Source organism: Chenopodium quinoa, unplaced genomic scaffold (assembly GCF_001683475.1).
Source record: "Chenopodium quinoa cultivar QQ74 unplaced genomic scaffold, ASM168347v1, whole genome shotgun sequence".
In the NCBI taxonomy this organism is placed as follows: Eukaryota; Viridiplantae; Streptophyta; class Magnoliopsida; order Caryophyllales; family Amaranthaceae; genus Chenopodium; species Chenopodium quinoa.
The window spans coordinates 1,839,359-1,863,014 of NW_018742541.1; the positions used below are offsets into that span (position 1 = coordinate 1,839,359).

Sequence of the window (23,656 nt, forward strand, 5' to 3'; positions counted from 1 at the left end):
TGGGAATGGGAATAAAAGGGGGTTTAGGAATGAGATTATTTATGGGTAAATTCCCACCTTTTTATTACCTAGGGAGGGTAGTTAATAAAATGGATGAGAATGAGAATAGGGGGAAAATGACATTTTTGCCATTAATGAAAAGAATGAAATAATAATCTTAGTAAGGGTATTTTTGTAAAATTGTTATTTATTCTTTATATATTCCCACCTATCATCCAAGCAAGGTATTAACATATTTTCATGTATTCTCATCAATTAATTCCCACTATTCCCACCTTTTAATCCCCAAATTCTCATTCCCACACTCCAAACGCCCCGCTAAAGTATAATATTACGAAAGTGTATACCGTTTTGCCACGCAGTATTATATAGCAAGTTGTACAAATCAAAGTAGGAAGTGAGAATAGTGTAAAAGTCAAATACAAAAATCTATCTATTTCCTTAAAAAACAAGAATTTATTTTGAAACAAATGGAGCAGTTCTATGTCTGTCAGACTATGAGGTACTCACGACGAATTCACGACGTTCTTCAACAATTCATCCTTTTGGGGCTTGATTGATTGATTCTTGTCACCTGCAACCCAACTCACTTTCGCTTTCTTTCACTTTCTCTCTCCTACATGCGTAAACTACAAACATCATACTTCCAAAAATTCACAGTATTATACTATCTCCATTAAATGATCTGAAAACAAACCACCCATTTCTGAAAAAATTCAGAAAAATACCATGGATCGAGCACTCAAAGCTGCTCGAACATCTGGGTCTCTCAATTTATCAAATCGCTCTTTGAGGTAATTTGTTTCTTCTATTTCTTATCAAATTTACAAACCCTTGATTTATTATACATTTCCCATCTTTATTATATGGATTAAATCTCTTTGAAGTTGTAAAGTTCATTTTTTTTCAATTTAATTGGTGGTTGGTATTGTCAATTTTGTGAAATGCAGCACTTTCGACCAATTTTGGTTGTCAATTGTGTGATTTTTTTTATCTGGGGTGTTTTGGTTAAGTGTTCCAATGAATTATGATTAAGCAGTATATAAGATTTGAGGTTTTATGAATTATATCAATGTAGTGTGAGTTGTGTGACATTGCTCCGCTCTCTTCAGTCCACTATCGAACTTTAATTGTTTCGGAAACAATGATGAGATCATAATTGACCATGATGCTCTTTTTATCTGTAATTAATTTCATAAATCATGTTGATGGTCGATTTTATGAGCCACAAGGTCAATCAGGTTTTTATCTAATTGATTGGAAATGATTTTCCGCCAAAAAGAAGAAAGGATAAATTTCCTTGAGGAGTTATGATCTCATCGTTGTTTTTGAGATTATTAAGGTTTGATATTGGACTGATGAGAGCATAGCAATGACAAGGCCGGTTAATGTAATTCTGTGTCATATGTTTGATGGGAAGTTTTTATGAAATTATACTTTATGGACGTTGCTTACTCCGTATTACGTATCCATATTTCTTGGATTGATTTCATACTTTATAATTGAAGGTTTCGTATGTATTTTTGGTTTAAGTAGTATCCTGTTTTATGCATGGAATTGAGGAAATGGGGCAATTGTTTAGAGGAAAATCTCTCATAAGGGAAATTTTTCCTTGGATTGATACTCATGGTAATACTCCTATTAAGCTATTCTATTTGTGGATTGGTATGCAACCACCTAGGGTGAAGGTTTCATGCACTACAATTTGGAAAAGTAAATTGCATAAACCCATCCATTAAAAGGCATTGACTTGCTTGAAATTAGATAGCTAAGGAAGTTAGGATTAAATGGATGAGACTTATTATACAGTCCTTGATTATTCTTAATTTATTATTGCAACAAAAGTATGATAAATCAATTGGTTAGGAACTGAAATTGCTTTTTCTGGGGCTTCTAACATGGAAATGCAAGATTATTTTTGAGATTGACGGTAATCTAATTGGGGATATAATAAACCATACACTCTTAATACTTTTCTAGATATATCATGAAAAATTTGGTTCTAGTTTGCTGTGACTATCCGCACATTTGGTAATTTGGAAGCCTTTTTTTTTTTTTTTAAAAAAAAATTTATTATTTTTTTTTTTTAAGAAAAAGAGAGGCAACTGTATTTTTTTTATTGGGAAATTTTGGTTTTCAACAGTTTTATTTGACGGACCACTATTTGATTCTTTTTAATTTACATGGTTCCCTTGTAGTCTTATCATCCATGTATATTGAAACATTTAACATTCATATTAATCAATTGCATTAAAAATATGTCGTATTCTTGTTGTTCATCTAAAAAAAGAGTACTTAATTGCTTTATTGGTTGATTTGTGTCTTTTTATTTAATATAATGACTAATAAATGAACCACCTTTTTTGTCATACTTTTGGATGATATGGTATTTGTCATTAGTTGTTTTTGGTGAAGTAGTGAAGTTGGGTTTGTTGTGGGTATTTGCAACTGTAAGGACTTCTTGTAAGCGTGGATTTGGATTGCTAGAGATGTAGAATTCCATATTGAGTGATATCCAGCTTTACCTCAAGGGCTCAAGAAGTTTACCATGGAAGAATGCAGTCTAATTTTAACATCTATTTTACAAATTATGTAAAAGCTAATTTCTATTTTCAAGCTTTGCAGAATTCTTAGATCTTGGATATTTTCAGTTTATGTTTAAGCTGTATGTAATTTTTCTTGAATTATATTCAGGGAAGTACCCAATGAGGTCTATCAAAATTTTGATGGCGCTAGTGAAGGTGGCAATTGGTGGGAGGTATGCTCTAGTCCTATTTCAATTTTCCCTACCTTTCATTGATATCTTCAATTTAATTGTATGAGATGTGATTCTTAAGTCACCAGCGCCAGCGGTTATGATAAATGGAATCCTGAAGGGCATCTTTTGTGTATACAGATTGTTGACCTACAAAAGCTGATCTTGGCCCATAATAACATTGAAGTATTGAAAGAAGACCTGAGAAATTTGCCTCTGTTGACTGTGTTAAATGTAAGCCACAACAGGCTTACTCAACTTCCTGCAGCAATTGGGGGGTAAATTGCTTTGTCTTTTTTTTGATTGATACAGTAAGATTTTATGCTATTAGTGAATTAACTCTCTTCTTGTTCTCTCTATTTTTATTTTGGGAATCTGACAGTCTTCCCTCACTAAAATCACTTGATGTGTCATTCAATTCATTAGCTAACATACCTGAAGAGATTAGATCGGCAACTTCTTTGGTCAAGTAGGCTCTTTTTTCCCAATAACTTCTGTGTATGCTTTGCTTGGCTTTTATCTTTATGAGAGGCAACATATACACTTTTCTCTGAAAAAGAATTAAGAAAAAAGATAGCAAGATATGCACTTCATGTACTTGCTGCAGTTTGCTTGCATTACTTGTAAATAAATACTACTAGTCTTACTAATCATAATATCCCTCTTCTTTTGTTCTGCTATTGCACCAGGATTGATTGTTCAAATAATCAACTTGTGGAAATCCCTAGTTCTATTGGACAATGTGTTGAGTTGGCAGAGCTGAAGGTAATGCTTCGTTTGAAATAAACTGTATATGCAGTAAGTTCTTATGGTGCCTGTTTATCTCATCATTTGTTCTGATTATTAACTTCCATGGTTTTCTATCTGATGGATTCATATTCTAGTGATCAGATATCCCACTATTTTTAGAATTTTTTTGCTCAGGTGCTTTATCTTATCTTTTTTTTGATAGATTGTAGGGAACCTGTTGCTTTTCCGCTGTTGTTACTAATATTATACTGTATATGTACACAAAATGAATAAACATTTATGTGTCTTGTGAGATAATCCTTCTGGCTTTTTCACTGTGGTACCACTTGTATTTATCCAGGCTTCAAATAACAGTATTGCAGGCTTGCCGGAAAATTTAGCATGCTGTACTAAATTAGTAAAAGTGAATTTGGAGGTACAATAATGCAACTGGAATTTCTAATTAAATCTATTTTGGGCTTTCATATTTCTGGATGTTAATTATGCCACAATATTTACCAGGGTAACAAGCTCACTGAACTATCAGATCCTGTTATTTCATCATGGAGCAAGCTTACTGAATTGAATGCCTGTAAATGTTTTTATCTCCCTAATTAGCATTTTGTTGGATATTGATTGTATAGTTTTCTATTCCAATTTCCCTTATTTATAAAATGTAATTCCCTTGGCTCAGCGAAAAACCTCCTGAATGGTATACCAGAGAGCATTGGCAGGCTGTCACGTGTTATTCGCCTAGACTTGCATCAGAACAGTGAGTTTTCTGACACATCTGTAGCAGCTAGAATTATAGAGTAGAAATTAATTCGAGTATCTTTGGATTTGCATGCGTGTATACCTATCTGGATTAAGCTTCCTCCTTTTTTTCACATTAAGCTATTTGCATCAGTAATCTACTTGTGCTGTTAATGGTGCAGAAATTTCATCAATTCCAACTTCTATAAAGGGTTGCTCTTCGCTTGTGGAATTCTATATTGGGTACATATTTCTGTTCGTTTGGCTAGTTAGTAAACTATTTCTTGTTAGTTGTTGTGTATTGTTTCCGGATCATTCTCCTAATCCACAATTTTTAATTCATATACCAGGATCAATTTGTTGTCGTCATTACCAGCAGAGATAGGAGAGCTTTCTCAGCTGAGCATACTTGATCTTCAATCAAACCAGGTGAACCCATGCTCTATTTACTAAAAATATCTTATCTGATCATCTGTTTGAATTCATTTGGTGTGATAATCATGTGTCTGTTTTGTACTTCTGCAAATGGTTAATCAGATTTACTGGCTTCTAGGTTATATATATCTTCCTTCTACAGGACTCTTTACTCTTCTTTCCTCCGAAATATAGCTCCCTCTGTATCTAAATAGTTGTTTCACTTTGATTATGTGCACTATTCACATGCCCCTTTTTGACTGCATTTGTTTACTAACATATAAAAATAATGTCATGATTAATAATATGGTTTAGCATTTGTCTAAATGTATATATTCAAAAATTCAATTTTTTTTTTCATAAATATATCAAATATATTAATTGTTAAAACTGTGCAATGGCAAATGTGTCTTGTCAAAGTGGAACTGAGGAGGGTAAGAATTGTCATGCTTTGCTTATATAGGAAAGAAAGATATTGTGGTCCATGATAGGTTCAAAAACCATTTGAATTGGTGTCTGTTTATTTTGTTTTGGAGTTTTCCTTGAATTTTATGCCGACACAAACTCCATGATAAACAAAGCACTTTCATCGAACACTGTTTGTCTGCCTATGAGTTGTCTTGTCTTGATGGTATTAATTTAAAAAATATGAAGTAACCTGTTCTTGGAATTGTAAATTATGATTTCAGGTTCTTGCTTGGTTTTGAGAATTTATTATAATTTTGTTATCTAGTGCCTTGATAATGTGTATAAACTTGTGCTGGGTTATATATTGTTCTTTTTTTTCTTGTATAATTGTTAACTTTGTTTGCAGCTCCATTTCATCTGGTTTGTTGCGGTTTTCAAGATTTTGTTTGTGTTTTTTCATGTTTCCATGAAGAGGTGAATCTAAGAGATGCCAGCTTCACTTCTGTCTCTACTATATCGCTTATTTGTGTGCATTTAAGTATAACCAATGCTGCTAGGTATTAATCCTTTTTAACTAAGAAGTCTGTTGAATATTTTCTGAAGCTTTTGTACTTGTACACAATGTCTGCAGTTAACCGAATATCCAGTGGAAGCATGCAAATTGCACCTTTCAGTTCTTGATCTGTCAAACAATTCATTGTCAGGCTTGCCTGCGGAAATTGGTGTGGCTTCTCAGCTTCATTTCTGCATAGCAGTGTATTGTGTTATTACTTTGATTACTTGAAAGCTTGATATTAAATGGTCACTGGCCCACTGGGTATAATGTGATAAATTGTTAGTATATCTGTCAGCTGCTTACTAGGAACAAGCTGAGAAACATCATTTACTTTAAATAAAGGCGGTCGTATAAACCATATGCATGTTTTGGATAAGGAAAATAAATCTGCAGAAAGAAAATAAGTTTCGAAGGGAGTAGGCTACTTATTCAGCTTGTGGGATTCAAGAGGAAGAATAGAAGAATTTGCGATGGAGAAATGCTATGATGGCAGTGTTGTGGTGCATTTGCTTGGAAAGAAATGGGTGTATTATTAATGGCGTCATGGCTTTGCTGTTCAATGTGACTTATTGTGGGATAAAGTTAGGGGTGGCAATTCGGTCACTAGGTTGGGTTCAAGTTGGGTTCAGGTTGTGCTAGAACATATTAGTAGTGTAAAATTTAATATAAGTACAAAGTATGATTATTGGGTCAAATTGGGTTGAATTGAGCAGTCTGGGTTCAATTTAGGTTGGGTTCAACTTTTGCTCAGCAACTTTGGCTGGATTATCTAGGCAGGTTAGGGATTGCCAGCTCTAGAAGATGTCTTTTTGCTTGAGTAAATATGGGGTAAAGCCTAAGGCAGCTGCTGGGGTTAACTCAAATTATTCGATAGGAGGGATATAAAGGATTTTGGATAATACATAAGTGGAACTTTGTGAGGACACCTTATTCTCTGGCTGCACTAACTTTTACACTTTCTAAACAAATTTTTTCTGATTAAAAAAAAAAAAGTTTCAGCATTCAATGCGTATACTTGAGTTTAAGATTGGAAAAGAATGTGCAAATAGTTTGCGTACAGGATAAAGGGCTTTTAAGGGACATTTTTAAAGCATGATAAAATAATGATAAGAAAACGGCACTTTTGATCAGTATGCTCAATGGTAGGAGTGTGCATAGTTTGTGTATGATATTATTCTTATTCTCTTCATGACCACATCTCTAAAAAAAAAAAAAATTTACTATCCTGCATTTTATTTGAAGAGGTTCAAGTTTAAGATTTAGGTCAGTCTAGCATCTCATAGGTTTAACTTTGGTCTGATCGTCAATAAAATCGGAGTGCATCATTATTTTCTTCACTCGCTTAAGGAACATGTGAATCTGGATGACATCTCTTGTTATTTGTATGAAAGCCTTCAGTATATTTTGTCATTGCATGTGTAGATGTGCCATAAATCTCATAAATGCTCCATTGATGTTGTCCAGGCTTGATGACAACTTTGAGAAAGCTTGTGCTTATCGGCAATCCTATGCGCACCATTCGAAGGTTTGATGTTAGAGATTTACTATTTACTTATTAATGTTATGTAGCATTCACCAAGAGGTCCCTAACTAAGTGTGCTCAAAGAAGAATATATGAACAAAACAATGTTTTCTTTTGACAGTACACTGGTATCTGGACCTACAACTGCTTTATTGAAGTATCTTAGGAGTAGACTCCCTTCTGCACAAGGTACAACCTCTCCTCTTTTCTTCTGTTTGAAAATCCTTAGTTTTTCTGTAGCCATATTATCCAACATGGCAGAAGTATCACTTTTTTGAATTGATGATGGTACCTGATGCAGAGGCTGAAGTATCAACTCCAACTAAAGATAACATAGTGGCTATGGCAGCTCGATTGTCTTTGACCTCTAAGGTATCTGGTTCATTTTACATATTACTGTTTTGAGCTTAGAAATTTATGGTTTGAATCGTCCACGTGATATCTTGTTAATTCTTTCTTATTGAGCTCTTTGAGTATGGGAAGTAATATTGCCTTTCAAGATGTTTCTTCAATGTAGTTTCATTTCCTGGGAGTCACTAAATGCTGTTTGATTGATCACAGGAAGGTTTATTTCCCTTAATAAGCTCCCCATACTTAGGGAGCTAAGTAACTTTATACAGAGGGAAGTAGAATTTCCTTGGAAGTGCCACTTCCCTTGACAATTTCAACAAAACAACTCCATCTTCTCCCCACTTTCTAGGTCTTTTACTTCCTATTTTTTTTAATGTTAAACAATAAAGCACTTATCTGTTTAAATCTTTTTTTTTTTTTTTTTTTTTTGACGGGACTTATCTGTTTAAATCTTACCCCTAAATATTCCTCTTAATTCAAATGGATGTTGCATTTTGTTGGGAAAACCGAAAGTGAAAAGTGTGTGACGGAGATAAAAAGAAGAAAAAGTCTTTCATGTAATGAGAATGTATTTTTAAAAGAGATTCCATTTATTGTTTAGATGGTAGAACCTTACTTATCATCTAATACCTTGAGGGCACCCATCAGCTAGATCATAGAAAAAATTGCATAGGAGAAGACTGAGTCTTGAAGTGCATGTTGAACTAGAGTAAGTGTTTAGTGTAGTTGACCTATTAATAATATTTCCATTGATCTTAGTTAGATGGTAAGGTTGCAGTACTAGATTCTGCATGGGAGATAATAGGTGTGGAGGATGCCAAATTGGAATCCAATTTTGAAATCAGAAAAAAGTAAATTCAAGAAGCTAAACAGCCTTCTTGAGATTTTATTGATGAATACCACAATGGTGAATTTCTACGCCCTTGTTAGCATTTTGTTGACGTTCTTAGTGTTAGACCTTTTAATGTTTGAAATTTCAAATCATCTATCTTGTTCAACCTCCTACTTTAGTCCACATTCCTATCATTTTATTCTTTTTGTCTTCAAAATTAGTTCTTGGGTTTCGTTTGACAATTACAAAGTATTGTATTCATTTGATCTTCAGTAGCACACCAAATTTTGTTCTTTTGGATTAGATTTTATCTGGATATTTTTCTTTTCTTTTTTATTTCATTAATTTCTTTCTAAAGGGCAGTTGTTTGAGATTATGGTCAGTCAACATTACTTTATTACAATAAGGAGATTATTTCCTAGTTATTACTTTAAAAAAGGTTTACTGGCAATGTGATAGTTCACTTGGAAGAGAGAATTTCATCAAATTTTTGAGGGTAGAACTTGGATTAATTTCCCCTTGTCATTTGCCAAGGATTCAAGTTCCTTTTTCCTAGGCTTTTGTTTATCTGGTGTCAAGTTTTGGTCTTCAGCTTCTGACCAATGCTTGATACGTCTTGATTTTGTAGAAAAATTACTTCATGATATCTCAAGGGCTTCAGCTTTATTGCTCTTTCACTCCTTTTGTACATAAGTGATACTCGTAGTGTCTTTTTTCTCCTAATCGGGAGTAAAGAGTTTGTATTTGGTAAATAGTTTTTAGGGTCTTAACTTCCCCTTGAATTGTTAGTAATGGAGAGAGAGGTCTCTGAAACAAGAGGGGTTTTTTTTGATAAACTTCCACAGTTTTACTCTTATCTTTTGGACTAACTACTAGATTGTTGGCCTGATGAACTAAAAGATGTGTGAGGTGTCTTTGATCGAGAAGAAAGCGGAGGGTAATGATTTGAGATTATCCATTAAATGTGAATAGGTCTTGGTCAGGACAAAAGCAGTAATTCACGCTAATACAAGAGCAAACGCATGTCTTAGTCCAAACCTTTGAATCTGCAGAGTCTTGTCGTGTTGAAGTCCTACTGAGAGACATTTAAGGGGAAAAAACGCTCTTCTGAAGGAAAGAGGCTTACAAATATATTATGAAATCACTTTCATTGAGTAGCTCTTCCTGGGAAGGGATTCTGAAATAAACCAAAGTCCATTATTACCTAGTTTGCAATATGTGGAGTGGGGGTACCTACCTTGTGCTGCTATTTTATTCCGAAAATGTTCCACTAAACCGATTTGCACCTGCTAATCATTCACTTCGGAGTGTAGCTCATTGGGGAATTAGCAAAATTGGTAATACTGTGCCTAATTCCCTAATTCCTGCTGTCTGACAAGGGAAATATCGAGCTCTGTCAAGCTCTTGAAAGAGCAGAAACTGTGGAATGCTTTGCGGATGAACTATTTAGTTTACAATGATTTCTAATTCATCGTGATGCGTATTATTGACTTGCCCAAGTGTTTAAACTGTGAATTGACCTACCCACAGATAAGCTTTTATCACCAAAAGATCTTTCTTCTTCCCTAGCTCTGATATCACACATCCTAAAGCCCTTCACTCTCTGGTTCTGGTGAGGGGATATATTTTATGACTATCAACTATCTGGTTACTTCAGTTTAACTTGTTTTAATTTTTCTTTTTGCATATAAATTATGTAACATCTGCTTTCCTCAATGTTTTGAGTTATTTTGTCATCATCTATTCCACTGCCAGGAAATTTCACTTGGAGGTATGGACTTGACTTCAGTCCCTTTGGAGGTCTGTTCGTCAAATGAAATAACAAAAGTTGATCTTTCAAGAAACTCAATTGAAGAGCTTCCTGTTGCACTGTCGGCCTGCTCTTCACTTGAGGTTAGTTATATGTGTAATTTGAGGGTTTAGCATATGCTGGGAATCATCTTCTCCACCAAAGAGAAAATAAATCAGAAAATTTAATTCAAGAATTGAAAACTTGACATTATAGTTAATTCTCTGAAATACTATGCATATCTTTCTATGCACACTTCAGTTTGGGAAAACATCTTTTTAACCTAAGGGAATTGTAAAACATTATCATATTGTTGAGCTGTAGCTATACAAATGAAGCAACTATTCGAAGGAAGCTTTATGTAGATACAGGAAATTTTCGTTAATAACTTTGGTGAAAAAGTAGAATAGATAGAGACAAGGAGTCCTTTAAAACTTATGACGTTCAGATTATTCACCTAGGCCTCACTTTAATTTTCAACTTGTCATGACGATGTCTGATAAGTACTATACGTCTATACCATATGTTTTTATTTGATCTGATAAGAAGATGGAAGGGCTTTACAGATCCTCCAGAACACATGTCTTGACCTTTCCCTATCTTAAACCTGTCCAATGTTTAAACAATAAAAAATCCTTGATAAAACTTCTTTGCACAATCATGTATGTTTTTGCAGTACAGTGAGCACCCCACTCATTTTGCAATGCCTGTGTTTACTCTAAATAACGTGAGGTTTAATTTGTCAATCATTGCCTGTATGCTTAGTGCCCTTTTGAGGTGGGGCCGTGGAAGGATTGTTGTTTTTCCCCTGGCCCTCCTATTGTAAATGGTTGATAATGTAGATGTATGTGTCTTATCTTATACATTCTGTGATTACTAATCCAAAAAATAGGCTTTTTTCTACATTATGAACTGATTATAAGCTGTAACTGACCCTTGTATGCAGGTATTGCTTTTATCCAAGAACAAGATTAAGGATTGGCCGGGGGAAGTTTTGAAGTTACTTCCAAATCTTACATGCTTAAGGCTTGATAATAATCCTCTTAGACAGGTAATAACTACGGTTCATATCATTTTGGATTCTTTCCTCGCTTTACTTTGCATGCCAATTTTTGTTCTCTTATCATCTAAAATTCTGCCTGCCCGCTTTCATTAGATTCCAATGAACGGTTTTGAAGCTGTTCCCGGACTCCTAATTTTGGACCTAAGTGGTTGTGTAGCTTCCTTACCTGGCAGTTCAGCGTTTGCTAGCTTACCTCATCTACAGGAGCTTTACCTCAGGTTCAATATTTCATGATGACTTATTTACACCTCCGTCTGCTTCAATGTCGTCTATTATATTTCACATCTAACCTGATTTATATATCCTGTTATGGAATTACTTGCTGAATAGACGAGTGCAGTTGCATGAAGTACCATCCGATATTTTGAAATTACAGAAGTTGCAGATTCTTGACCTAAGTCAAAATTCCCTCTGTTCCATTCCAGAGGTAATGAAGTTGGTTATAAGTGCACGTCCCTTTTGAGGTGGATTATTATCTGCTGGGGAACCTTTTGTTTTATGTGTTTTCCCAGCTCTCAAAGCTGTGTATTAAAGAGATAATTACATAATACCATGTATAGATAATAGATTTCTTCAAAAAAAAAAAAAATGTATAGATTATAGAGGTGAGTTGACTAGCATATTGATTTAAAAAAAAATATATGGTCTGCAGTATCTGTACAACTAGGTGTTGTGTTAGCTTCCACATTTTTAAAATAAAAAATAAAAAATAAAAATGTGCTCGTTCATTTTAATATTTTTGTTACTTTGTACTCCGTATTATGCTTGACTAAACTAAATGCTTTCTACTGATATTACTTTGTATCTGTTTTATTAAATTAAGGTGAATAAATTTTTTTCAAAGAAACTAAACCACATTATGGTGCTCAAAAATTAAAAACAGTAAATGGCTTAATATTCCTAAAAACAACTACTTATATCTTACTCAATAATTCTCTCATATTTCCAAGAATATATTCAACATAACAAAAAGTATGTACTGTCATCATTGCTCATGTCTGCTAAACTAATACACTAGCCAAGAATTCAAACTAAGTTCTTGAATATAAAACAAGCAATAGATATTTAAATAAATGGAATCAAGATTAGAGATAGCAAAAGCTGACTTGGCACGACAACTAGATGCAAACCTAAAACATTAATAACAGGTTGGGTTTAAGATTTTACTCCAATTTAATATCATGGGTGGCATGTAAAGTTCTTATTTAATTTTTAAAAGTAGGTTGACATTCTATGAAGATGACTACTAGATGCAAACCTAAAACATTAATAACAGGTTGGGTTTAAGATTTTACTCCAATTTAATATCATGGGTGGCATGTAAAGTTCTTATTTAGTTTTTAAAAGTAGGTTGACATTCTATGAAGATGATAACCTGCTTTAACTTGTTCAACCCACTTATATAGTTAAAGGTTAGTATCCAATGAAATAGGGTGAATGTAAAATTTGACTTTATGAATATCACATTTCCCAGATGGGTCATTATGTTTACAATAAGGCCTCTAATAATGTGCTTTCTATATTTAACATGTTTATTAGTTTCATATCCCAGAAATAAATCTTAATTCCTAAGAAGTATCAATAGAAAGTAGCCTGTTTAATAAGCATATTACGGCTGAACATAAACCTCTCCTAACATGACCGGTTTGCTAGGTCAAGATTGTAGTTGCTTGTTTGAATTCTCAAATTCTCAATGTCTAATTACCATATAACTCCTATTTCTTCTACCCAAAGATTACACTGTAAAAACACATGTTCCATTCAATTTTTTTCTCGAACAATTCCAAATTTTCTACTTGAGAGATGGATGCTGACAAAGACGATCAAAAGTGAAAAAAGAAAAAGTGAGGAGAATGGGAGAGAGACGCCTATGGATTAGAGAAAGGGATAATATGGGATGAGAGAATAAATTGTCAAGTGGGGAGAGTGATAATAGTCTTGAGAGAAAAAAAGTACTCCCTTTGATACTATCTGTTCTTGCTGGTTCCCAATTTGGAAAGTTTAAAAGTTTCTCATTTGAAATCTTCCTATATATGGTTAAAAAAACCTCGATGAAGAACATGAATGTTTGAGCTTTAATTTTTAAAAAGTTCCATTAACTATACTTTAACTTACTTATAGTATGCTTGTATTTTGTGTCTCAATTTCTTTTTGGTATTATCTGGAGAATCTAGTGTAATGCATTATGGTTACCTTGTGATTAAATAAACTATTTCTTTCTCTGCAGGGATTCCAAAATTTATCATCATTGACGGAGCTAGACCTTTCGGACAATAACATAACATCACTGCCGCCAGAGCTTGTAAGTCAAAAAGCCCTGTGTTTCTAGATTTAGGTGTATATATAGATTTTGCAGATAGGAAATAATTCTTATTATTCATTTCTCAATTTCTGAGTGGAGATCAAGGATTTAGAGTGATTAATACAGCAACACAACTCACTGTTTTCGTTTCATGCTCACCCAAGTTCAAAGTACCATGTGTACATAAAAGCTGAAATAGTTTCTTGTGTCACATGATTTTTTTTGGTAGATAGTTTTATGATCTATAAAGAAATTATATAGACAGATAGTAAAAGAACCCAAGTTTATTAACTTCTGTTCAATATAACCTTAGTATTGATGGCGTTAAAAATATGTATTTCCTCTGTTCCAGATTAGTTGAAACTTTTTAACTTTTGATACTATTCACGAAATCTACTTTGACTAACTTTTGTGATTAATAGATTAGAAAATATTCATAGTCATGCGGAGATCTTGTTAGATACCTTTCAATGTGCATTTTCAAAATATCAGCTATTTGTTTTTTTTTTAGTATATTTACAATTGAAGTTATATATTGGCAACATTGATAAGAGAAACTTGTCAACTAATTTGGGACGAAGGGAAGTATGGATCTTTTCTTAACTCTCTCTCTCTCGCTCTCTCTCTCTAATTTTGTTTACTTCTGCTATTCCCCTAATATCGCAACATGTGGAGGGGACACAAATTTTAAGAAGAGGAGATATATAGAGAGGAATAAAGATATTGACCCATGTGATTAGGAGAGAACGAGAGAAAACATGTGCAAATAAGGAAATGTTGCAATGTTTGTGAAATTCCTAAAATGGTAATTGTTGCAATATTTGTGGAACGGAGGAAGTATTATTTAAGTATATAATATATTTTTATTAAAATTTGTTAAAACACTTATTAATTGCTTTCTTCTCATATAATTTTAGGAATTACTCGTATATTTTTTTCCCATTGAAAAAGAGGTTTTGAAGCATATCTTATATACACATATAGATAACAACGATTTGAAAGATAAGGGGAGATAGTGGAATTAAGCGTTCAATGAAAGTTAAAACAAGGGTGCCACCCTTAATAAAAGGGTTAATGCATTTTTTTAGATAACAGAGAATAAAAAATATTACATTGCGAAACAAAAATTTGTCATTTGTAAAATAATGGAAGATGATAAGTTTAAGCTTGTCTAAATTAGAGAGTTCAAACCTAATAAAATAGGAACTGAAAGGCACAAAAGTTTAAAAAGTACTGTAATAGAAGTACAAGGAAGAAAAAAAAATTGCATGGCAGTTGTTGGAAAAAAGAAAAAAATAAATGGTAATACAAGGGGAGGAGGGGACACGTGATATCACGTAAGAAATCACACATATCTGTACAATGTTGTAACAAACAAAAAGAACGACCTGATCGTATGTCCCTTCTTTATTTTATCATCTTGTCTCTTGCCTCCTGCCTTTCTTGCTTTCTTGAATCCAACCCATTTTCTTCTCAAAACCTCTCTCCTTTGTAACCATCAAACTTTTGGTCTTCCGTCAGCTCCCTTCTTTCTCTCATTATTCCTTCTCTCATTTTAATCAGCCTTATCTCATGGTGACATCTTTGAGTTGCCCACATTCATACAAAACTCTTCCTCTAATTTAGTTTTGAACTTTGAAGCTCTATAATTGCCATTATTTTTAACGATATCTAATGAGAAGATATGGGTCGTCAATTGCTGGACTTCTAGGGGTAATGGTGGTTTAATGCTTTTTGGCTGGAATAATTGTGTGGGTTGAACTGCACAGCAAGGGCATAATTTTGAAAATGTGCAGATATTATTCTGTTTCATTTTGCTGCATTTTTTAAAGTGGCATTTTAAGGTGGCTATAATGATCGATTTTTATAATATTGTGGTGAGTGAAGGATGTCTGAAAAGAAAGCCCCAAATAAAAAGAAAGTGATTTTAATGTAAGACAAAGTCAAAGGTTACACCTCAATATTGGTTGGGGATTTGAAAAGGATTTTTCTTGCTATTTACTGAGCTTAAAAGAGCTTGTTATGAAAAGAAGACTAGTTAAAACTTCTTGTAGACCAAGCATCTTTGGTTAATTGGATGAATGGTTTAGAGAGAAAAGAAACTTGATGGGGAAAGGAGTTGGATCTACGATGGTGTACACTTGTTTGAGAATCAAAAGTAGTGAGAATATTTTAACGAGTGCTGGTATTTCTATGGTGACCATTTTTAAGCTGTCACAAGCCAGGGAGGAAGAAAAAGATGAAGAGGGTGGAATCATAGAGATTAGAGATAAAAATGACTAAGGGAGGGTTTTCTATAAATGGTGTTAGTTCTATACGTCATATGGTTAATTTGGGTTACCCTAAGCACAGGACTAATTTCAGAATTTGTGGTGCTTCAAAATTCCTTGTACGAGTATTGGATTACACTGTTTGTCATGTTCCCTGTATTGTACATCACCACTGATTGTGGATTCTAAATCTATCACAATTAAGTATAATAGTTAATGGCTCTTCTTTTCTTCTTTGAAATAATATGTCCAAAATGCCAAGCATATTGATTATCGATGTAAAGATGGACTGCTTGAATCATAGTATCCTAGTAAGGGGTCTCGAATCTTGAGGAAATACATGCGCAGTTTATAAATGTACTGTTGTCCAACTTTTTTGTCCTCCTTTTTTGTCCAACTGCAATCTTTGATGGTGAAGTGTTAAATTGTGAATGGACAAAGTGGGATTAGTTAACCAATAATTTTTTGGGGGATATATTATTACGGAGTCCTGGGTGGGATAGAGGAGTGCTTTTGAGCAATAAGATTTATTTTCAATAAGCCTTTAGTGGACTCAAGTTGGTTTATGATCTTTGTTTTTGTCTTAATCCTTACTAATGATTATTTCTCCTTACCCAAAAAAAAAACCTATACATCTGACAATATAAAAGGCATTACCCTACTTTAATTTCTAATATAATCTTCTATCATTTAATTTTTGAGCAGGGATTGCTTGAACCTAGCTTACAAGTCCTCAGACTTGATGGAAATCCTTTGAGAAGGTATGCAGCATATTCTTCATCTGACACTTTGGCTTCTATTTTTTTGTTTTAATCATGTTGATTTACGCAAACATATAGCAAGCTGAGGAATCATACAGGTTAATATTTCTGTAATTTGGATCGATTGTTCCTTGCTGTAACTGTGGCACATTGTTGCCCATTTCACATACTTTGCAGGTTAACTCTAAGGGTAGTACATTTCTCTAGTGTTTACAAGTGCTGTGGCGTCACTGGTCTTGCTAAACTAGACTAGATTTTTACCAAGATATGTGATTCAGGGATTTTTGGGGCAAGGCCACTTTAACCAATTAAAATATTAAAAGAAATTATCAAATAGTCATTGATGTGATATAGGGATGTTTTAAATAAAAGGCACCTAGATCACCAGATTGTTTTAGGCTCTTACATATTATCAGTAAAAGATTGTTACCTCAGTTAGTTGAAGACCATTGTTTATTCATGTAGTTCTGATGCTGACCGAAAGATGTATTCTGAATTCTGATTCATATGATAATTTTCATGATCTCACAATGAGATCTGAAGTTTTACAACCATGATTACCCATCTGAAGTTCTCCAGGCTTAAGGAAGATAGTAATAATTTTTACTTGTATTCTTGAGTCGATTTTACCACCTATTGCCCAAGACAGAATACATAGAGTAACCATCCCAAAGTCTTTCAATCTGTAAGAAATGGTTTGTTATGGAACTTTGAAGACTTTGGAATGTATAAGAGCTTGTTTACAATTGACATCTTTAAGCAAGTAACACTCCTAGTATCCTAGTTTCAACTCCCATTTTTGGGTCAAAGTACGACAATTACATAGCCAGAAATTCAGTGTTGACTTTTGTGAGTCTTATACCCTTACCTCTGTCTTCAAGTTGTCGTGAATAAGTCATAGGATAGCTGCCAGTTGATTGTATTGATCTTGGATTTAGATGTGTTGATTGAGGAGCCAAGATTGCCTTACTGCCAATTTAACACTCGGGGAAGAGTTCCCTCGAGCACTGTAAAGAAAGAGCCTCAAAGGATCAACACTGCTTTAGATTGAGCTATATTAGAGATTTAGAAACATCAGACAACAGGGTCTTCTGTTTCTTGCAGCTTGCCCAATCATGGCATGGCATCTTTTGGTTTCTCAATAGTTGGTAGGTGCCTTGAAAGGGACCTTAGTGTCTTATAGTAATGTTCAGATCCTCATGCTCTTTTGTTGAAAGTTTTATCTTGATGGAGCTACAAACCCGCAAGTGTATTTTCAATCTGATGTAGCTTTTCAATCTGATGCATTTTCAAATGGCATATTGATCTTTGACTAGCATATATGTTTTCACGTGCTGCTGATGAGTAAATATAATATTGTAAATCAAGGTATCCTCAACAGTCAACACCATTAAATTTATGTCTTGTTCCGTAATGAGTATTTTGGTTGACTTTCGGCTTACTTTTGACTTTTTCACAAGGTCAAATAGCCAAAAGTGTAAGCCAAAAGTATGTTTAGTAAATTGCTCCAAAATCAAATAAAACTATTTGGAAATTTTATTATTTTGCACATAAACAACTAATAACCAACAACTAATTTTACCAAACATTTTTGTGATAGCTAACTCAAATTGCAATGGTTAAACAAGCCAAGTGAATCAGCCAATAACCAACAACTGATTGCCAAATAAAGCCATACAAACTTTTAGACTGACTCTTAATAAATGAAGTTTAAAGCTTATAGGCCTTATTTGACAATCAATTGTTGGTTGTTGGTTGTTTCACATGGTTGGTTTGACTAGTTGTTTATATTGACATTTTTTTATTAGTTGTTTACAAAGATGTTTGGTAAAATTAGTTGTTGGTTTTTAGTTGTAATTGTGTAAAATAATTTCGTAAGGACTAGTTTATATTTATTGAATGTAAGAGTGCGGGACTAATTTCCCAAATATTAATGTATAAAAGCCTAAAACATAATATAGGAGATCTAAGGAAGGTTTAAAAACTATTACTACTACTGCACCACTGTCATTATTAGAGCATATGCTTGGATTCTTAAATAATTGGGAAATTCTCATTGGTAGCCATCAACTTTTGCTTATTTTCATTGGTAGCCACTTTGTATATGAATTATCTTTGATAGCCTTCAACTTTTAAAATGTTACGTCCGTAACCTTATATGGTTAAAAACCGTTAATTGGCTGTTAAGTTTAACTGAGGTTAGTTTTATAAAAATTAAAAAAAAATTAACTAAGGTTAATTATATTATAATTTGATTAAAAAAAACCCCTCCCCCAACCAGTCTAGCCACCCCCTCTCCTCTCCCCCTCCGCTGCCGGCACCGGCCCACCCTTTCCCGCCGGCGCCCAATTCCCGACACCCAGCCCCAGCCGTCCCTCCACACTACTGCTCATGCTGCCTCCTCTGCTCCCTCACGCACCAAACCCGCAACACCAGCCAGCAACCGGGCAACTCCCCACAACCGTCACATAGTAGCTGCCGAACAACCAACCACCGTCGCACCAAACCGCTGCACTACTGAGCAGCCCCGCAAGCTCCAATTATAGCCCAATCAATCCCACCCAGCAAAATCGAATCAAATATCAGCACCATGCCCTCACCACAATCGAACCACCAGGAGAACATGGATTACGCTTCAAAGAGAAATTGTTATTTGATGATTACAAAAACCATCTTACCTCACAAACTATTTCAATGGAAGACAGAAAGCTCAAAAGTCGTTTCGATGGAGAACTCAGAGAATCAAAGTAAGGTATAAAGAGGCTTAGATCTACCTTCATCAAACAATTTGGGGGAGAATTCTAAGAAAAATAATTAATTAGCAACAATGTTATTAAAATCGCGATTTGGATCGTAGAATCGTACGATTCTACGATCCTAATCCACCTAAACGATGTAAATCGTTGGTAGAATCGTTGTGCGGTGAAATCGCTCATAGAATCGGTAGAATCGGTTAGAATCGGTGGAATCGGTACCGATTCTACGATTCTATACCGATTCCACTCCTGCAAAAAACCTGATTTTTCAATACCCATAACTTTTGATTCCGAAGTCGAAATTAGGCTTATAATATATCATTGGAAAGCTCTTGAAGTCTACTTTCTAATAGAATTGGTTTCGTACCCATATCATTTATATATTTTATGTTATAGACTAAAGAGTGTAAGGGTGTCATAGTCGAACCTAACTTTAGTCAATAACATATATTATTAAATCTAAATCATAATAAAGCTTATAAAACATCAATTTAAATAACTTTTAAGATTCCATCCAACCAAATAAATTTTGTGGGCATAAGAATGTATTCACGAGTCTTATTCACTCAACTTTGGGCATATAAAAAGCACTTTTATAAATGAGTTTGTTGTAGTTGTCATTCTTTAGCTATTTCGTTAAATGAACTAACTTGACACTTAGTTTTCTATTATTAATGGATTTTTTTATTATGCATGGGTCTAGGGGAAACAATTTTACGAGTCAACAACGTTTTTTTTTTCATAATTTAACCACAATTGTCGTGTACTCTCATGGTTAAAAATGTGTACCAATAATAGGATTTTATAGTTTATAGTGTACTGTTTGAGTTATGCGCATGCGAAATTACTTCAAAAACTATTTTATGTTTGTATTGCCGATATTATGTTATTAACAATACATATTATTATCATTCTCATTGCTCTAAAATTATGTATATAGTCATTTGTTACATTTTGAAGCCCAATTTTACAATTTGGTTGAATCGTACGATTCTACGATTCGATTTTACCGATTCGATTCTACCCCACTCACCGATTCAAAGTAGAATCCCGATTCTGATAACTTTGATTAGCAAAGAGAGGAGAGAAAGGGGAACAGTACGGGGGTGGAGGTGGGGGAAAGATGAAAAAGATTTTTTTTTAAATTATTAATTTTAAAGATTAATTAACAATTAAACTTACTCTAAATCAAAGTAAACTTTTATTTTAACGTTTTTAACCATATGAGGTTACGGAAGTAACATTTTAAAAGTTGAGGGCTACCAAAGATAATCTATACTTAGTATTTAAAAACTCAAACCAAAAAAACATATGTCATCATTCTATTACACTTCTCTATTTTTTTTTAACCCGATGTGCCACATGTCATCTTACATTTTTAATTTTTTATTACACTATTTTTCTTAACACTTTCATTAAACACTTCATCTTCATCTCCCCTCTTCAATTCATTCTTTTTGTTTTCTCTCGTTAATTTATTAAGTCCCTTCACCTTCTTTCTATTAAGCCTCATTTTGAATTAAAGTCCCAAATTTTTTTCTTCTTCAATAGTTTAATTATGTTTTCAGTTACATATCACAGTCATAATTATTTGTTGGTACTCAGTATTTCCTCATTTATCTCTCAATGCAATTTTCGTGAACAACTCGTGCATTGCACGGGGTAGAAGGCTAGTTCATATACCAAGCGGCTACCATTGGAAATAAGCAAAAGTAAATGGCTACCAATGAGAATTTCCCTAAATAATTAAGTAGGAAATTTTTTTGGTGTAAATTTTCCTAGAGGTTCAATTAAAGGGACAGTATTTTCCTTTCTTCAAGTTTGGCATTATTTCATGGGTAAAGACCAAAGTTGCTAGTTGTGAAGGGCAAGTTTGGCATTATTATATGGGTAATGCCTGGGTCATTGAGAATTGAAAATAGGAGAGAAACATATTACCCCATTATAATTGTATCCTAATCCAGTTAATTCAAAAAATTAGATTCTTTTACTCCCTTAACTTTCCTCCCCTTCTATTATATATTTATTTTATAGTCCAGGCATGGCCCAAGTATTATGGAATATCATCAATTTAATTTAATATTGATGATTAATAATGATACTACTCCCTATTATTAATGATACTACAATTATCATTACTTCGGAGTACAAGAAATATTATTATTAATATTAATATTTATGATGATAACATATATACTAATAACTATGACAACACTTTAATAATGATATATTATTGTTATTAATACTATATTTAATTTTGAGTATATAATTCGTGTTACCAAGCATGTTTTTTGGTTGTTGAACCGCATGAAAAAAATTAGGAAAAAACCATAACAGATGGCAAAATGTCCTTACCAAACAAGCCCATTGACACTTCTGAAAATGACATGTGAGAAAACATGAGGGGCAAGTTGAGATTTAAGAAGGGGTTTCATGTCATTCAGTCCAATCAACTTAATCACCACCTAAATACTTTTGGGCTTTCACCAGGGAAGCCTTTCAGTATTACAGTGCCTGGACCGACAAAACTAAAATAGCAAAATCATTGGGTCTTAAGGATCTTGAAAACTACCAGTTTCCCTGGATTGCTACCGTGTTGAAATTTTTTCTGAAGAATTATCATTATTGTTGGTTTCAATAAGAGTTCTTGGCAGATCAACTGCTGTCATCCTATGACACAGACACACAGTAAGTTTCATGGTTGACCGAGTTTGACTGCATAAACTATTTTTTTGTCCATAAATCTGTGCTATTCAAGCAATAATGGAGTGCTTTGGGATACTGAAATATCTGAATCCAACCCATAGAACTTTGTGGTTAATTGTGTCTAGTTTAAGCAGTTATCTATCTGCATAGGCTGTCTGTTTAAAATCCAGAAAATCTTCAGCAATTTCTGCTGGTCTTCACTATTCACACTTAGCGTCAATGTAGTTTACCTACAGTGTCTTCTTTATACATGCAAAAGAATTTGAAATACTCCTTGTTTTATCCACTCTGCTTCCCTGGTATGCTTTAAATTATCCGATTCTCATATCTGAGCGTGATAAGAATTTGTGGATCTGGCCATCGTAGTGGAGACATATTAAGCCTTGTTGTGTCAAGCAAGCTAATGTAGATATTCCTTGCACAACAAATTTCTAAAACAGGGGAGTTTGGGGGTCGTGAAAAATATAAATAGTACAATTTAATTTTTGTATTGGTTAACAATCTTAACATTGATTTGGTGGTACTAGATCAGGTTTGCAACAATTACTCCAACAGATAATCTGAGTTTCTTGCATAACTCCTTTTCTTTACATTGCAACTGCATCATTGTGTCTGGTTTGCAGATGCATTTAGAATTCACAGGACTTCTCTTTACATTGCAACTGCATCATTGTGTCTGGTTTGCAGATGCATTTAGAATTCACAGGACTTCTCCCCTCCCATTGATTAGTGTACCATTGATTTTGCTTCTTTAGAGAATTCTCTTAACACTTCAGCTTTTTGTTCCAAATTGAAATATTGTGTTTGCTTTTATGGTCATTTTCACGTCTTTACCCGTTGTCAGTGAGAGCTCTTGCAATTAAGACCCTGGAGAATTTTTGTTTAATTAACAATGACACGATTATCTTCTAACTTGCCGGTGCTTCCCTGCAGCATTAGGAGGGCGATTTTAGATCGGGGAACTAAAGGTATTTTGAAGTACCTGAAAGACAAACTTTGAGAGATCCTTCTATTGATGGCTTTTTTCTGGTTGCCACCTGTCACTGGAATGAAAGGATCTCGTCCATTTGTCCAGTGTTCTGGCATGGCTGCATTTGACAAAGTGGTGGATGAACAGATCTTTCAATCATTGATTTCTTGCTTGGCTTTGTTTCTGTGTTATGATTTTGTAATTATTATGAGTGTTATATTACTCTAAAGGCTAGGGCAGGAAGTCTTGGGGTTGTATTTGGAATATAGGACCTGATTGTCTTATAAGGTGTTGTAAATTCTTCGATTTGAACGAATTTCACTCAGGATAACTTTCTATCGAGGCTTCACCACACTGTGTTTTCTCTCTCTGAAAATTTGAAGCTTCATATAAGTTTGAGATTATTTGTAAAATTCCTCGGCTGAATTTATTGTTATTATTATTATTATTTTTTAATCTTGTTTGTGAATAAGTGGTTTAGAGTTCTGAAATGGTTCTGTTAACTGAAGTTTAGCATATGCAACACCAGAGCGATGCTAGAATTGACATTACCAATGCTTTTGCAAGATGAAAAAAATACTTGTGAGCATAAAATTATGGTAGCAAGGGGGAGATTATGTAGTAGACCTGATCATTGGGTGGGGCGGGTAAAAGAGGGTCACATTTTATAGGGTCAAGATCAGGTCGGGCAAATATGGGTCGTGGGTCAATAGCGGGTT

At 33.9% G+C, this 23,656-nt stretch overlaps 1 protein-coding gene across 2 annotated transcripts; it reads left to right on the top strand.

Annotated features, from left to right (window-relative positions):
• Positions 1-453: 453 nt before the first annotated feature.
• On the top strand, positions 454-23,350 carry LOC110720157 (plant intracellular Ras-group-related LRR protein 6-like). 2 transcript variants are annotated; one of them, XM_021899164.1, is made up of 21 exons: positions 454-794; positions 2,695-2,758; positions 2,897-3,033; positions 3,138-3,224; positions 3,445-3,520; positions 3,846-3,920; positions 4,007-4,076; positions 4,179-4,256; positions 4,420-4,480; positions 4,588-4,666; positions 5,691-5,781; positions 7,080-7,140; positions 7,259-7,326; positions 7,439-7,509; positions 10,076-10,213; positions 11,056-11,160; positions 11,266-11,390; positions 11,503-11,599; positions 13,400-13,474; positions 16,450-16,505; positions 22,901-23,350. In XM_021899164.1, the coding sequence occupies exons 1-21, from the start codon at positions 730-732 to the stop codon at positions 22,965-22,967; spliced, it is 1,746 nt and encodes a 581-aa protein (XP_021754856.1). In that variant the 5' UTR covers positions 454-729; the 3' UTR covers positions 22,968-23,350. The 2 variants fall into 2 exon arrangements, with proteins under 2 accessions (XP_021754856.1, XP_021754857.1); XM_021899165.1 differs by lacking the exon at positions 3,138-3,224.
• Positions 23,351-23,656: the final 306 nt, after the last annotated feature.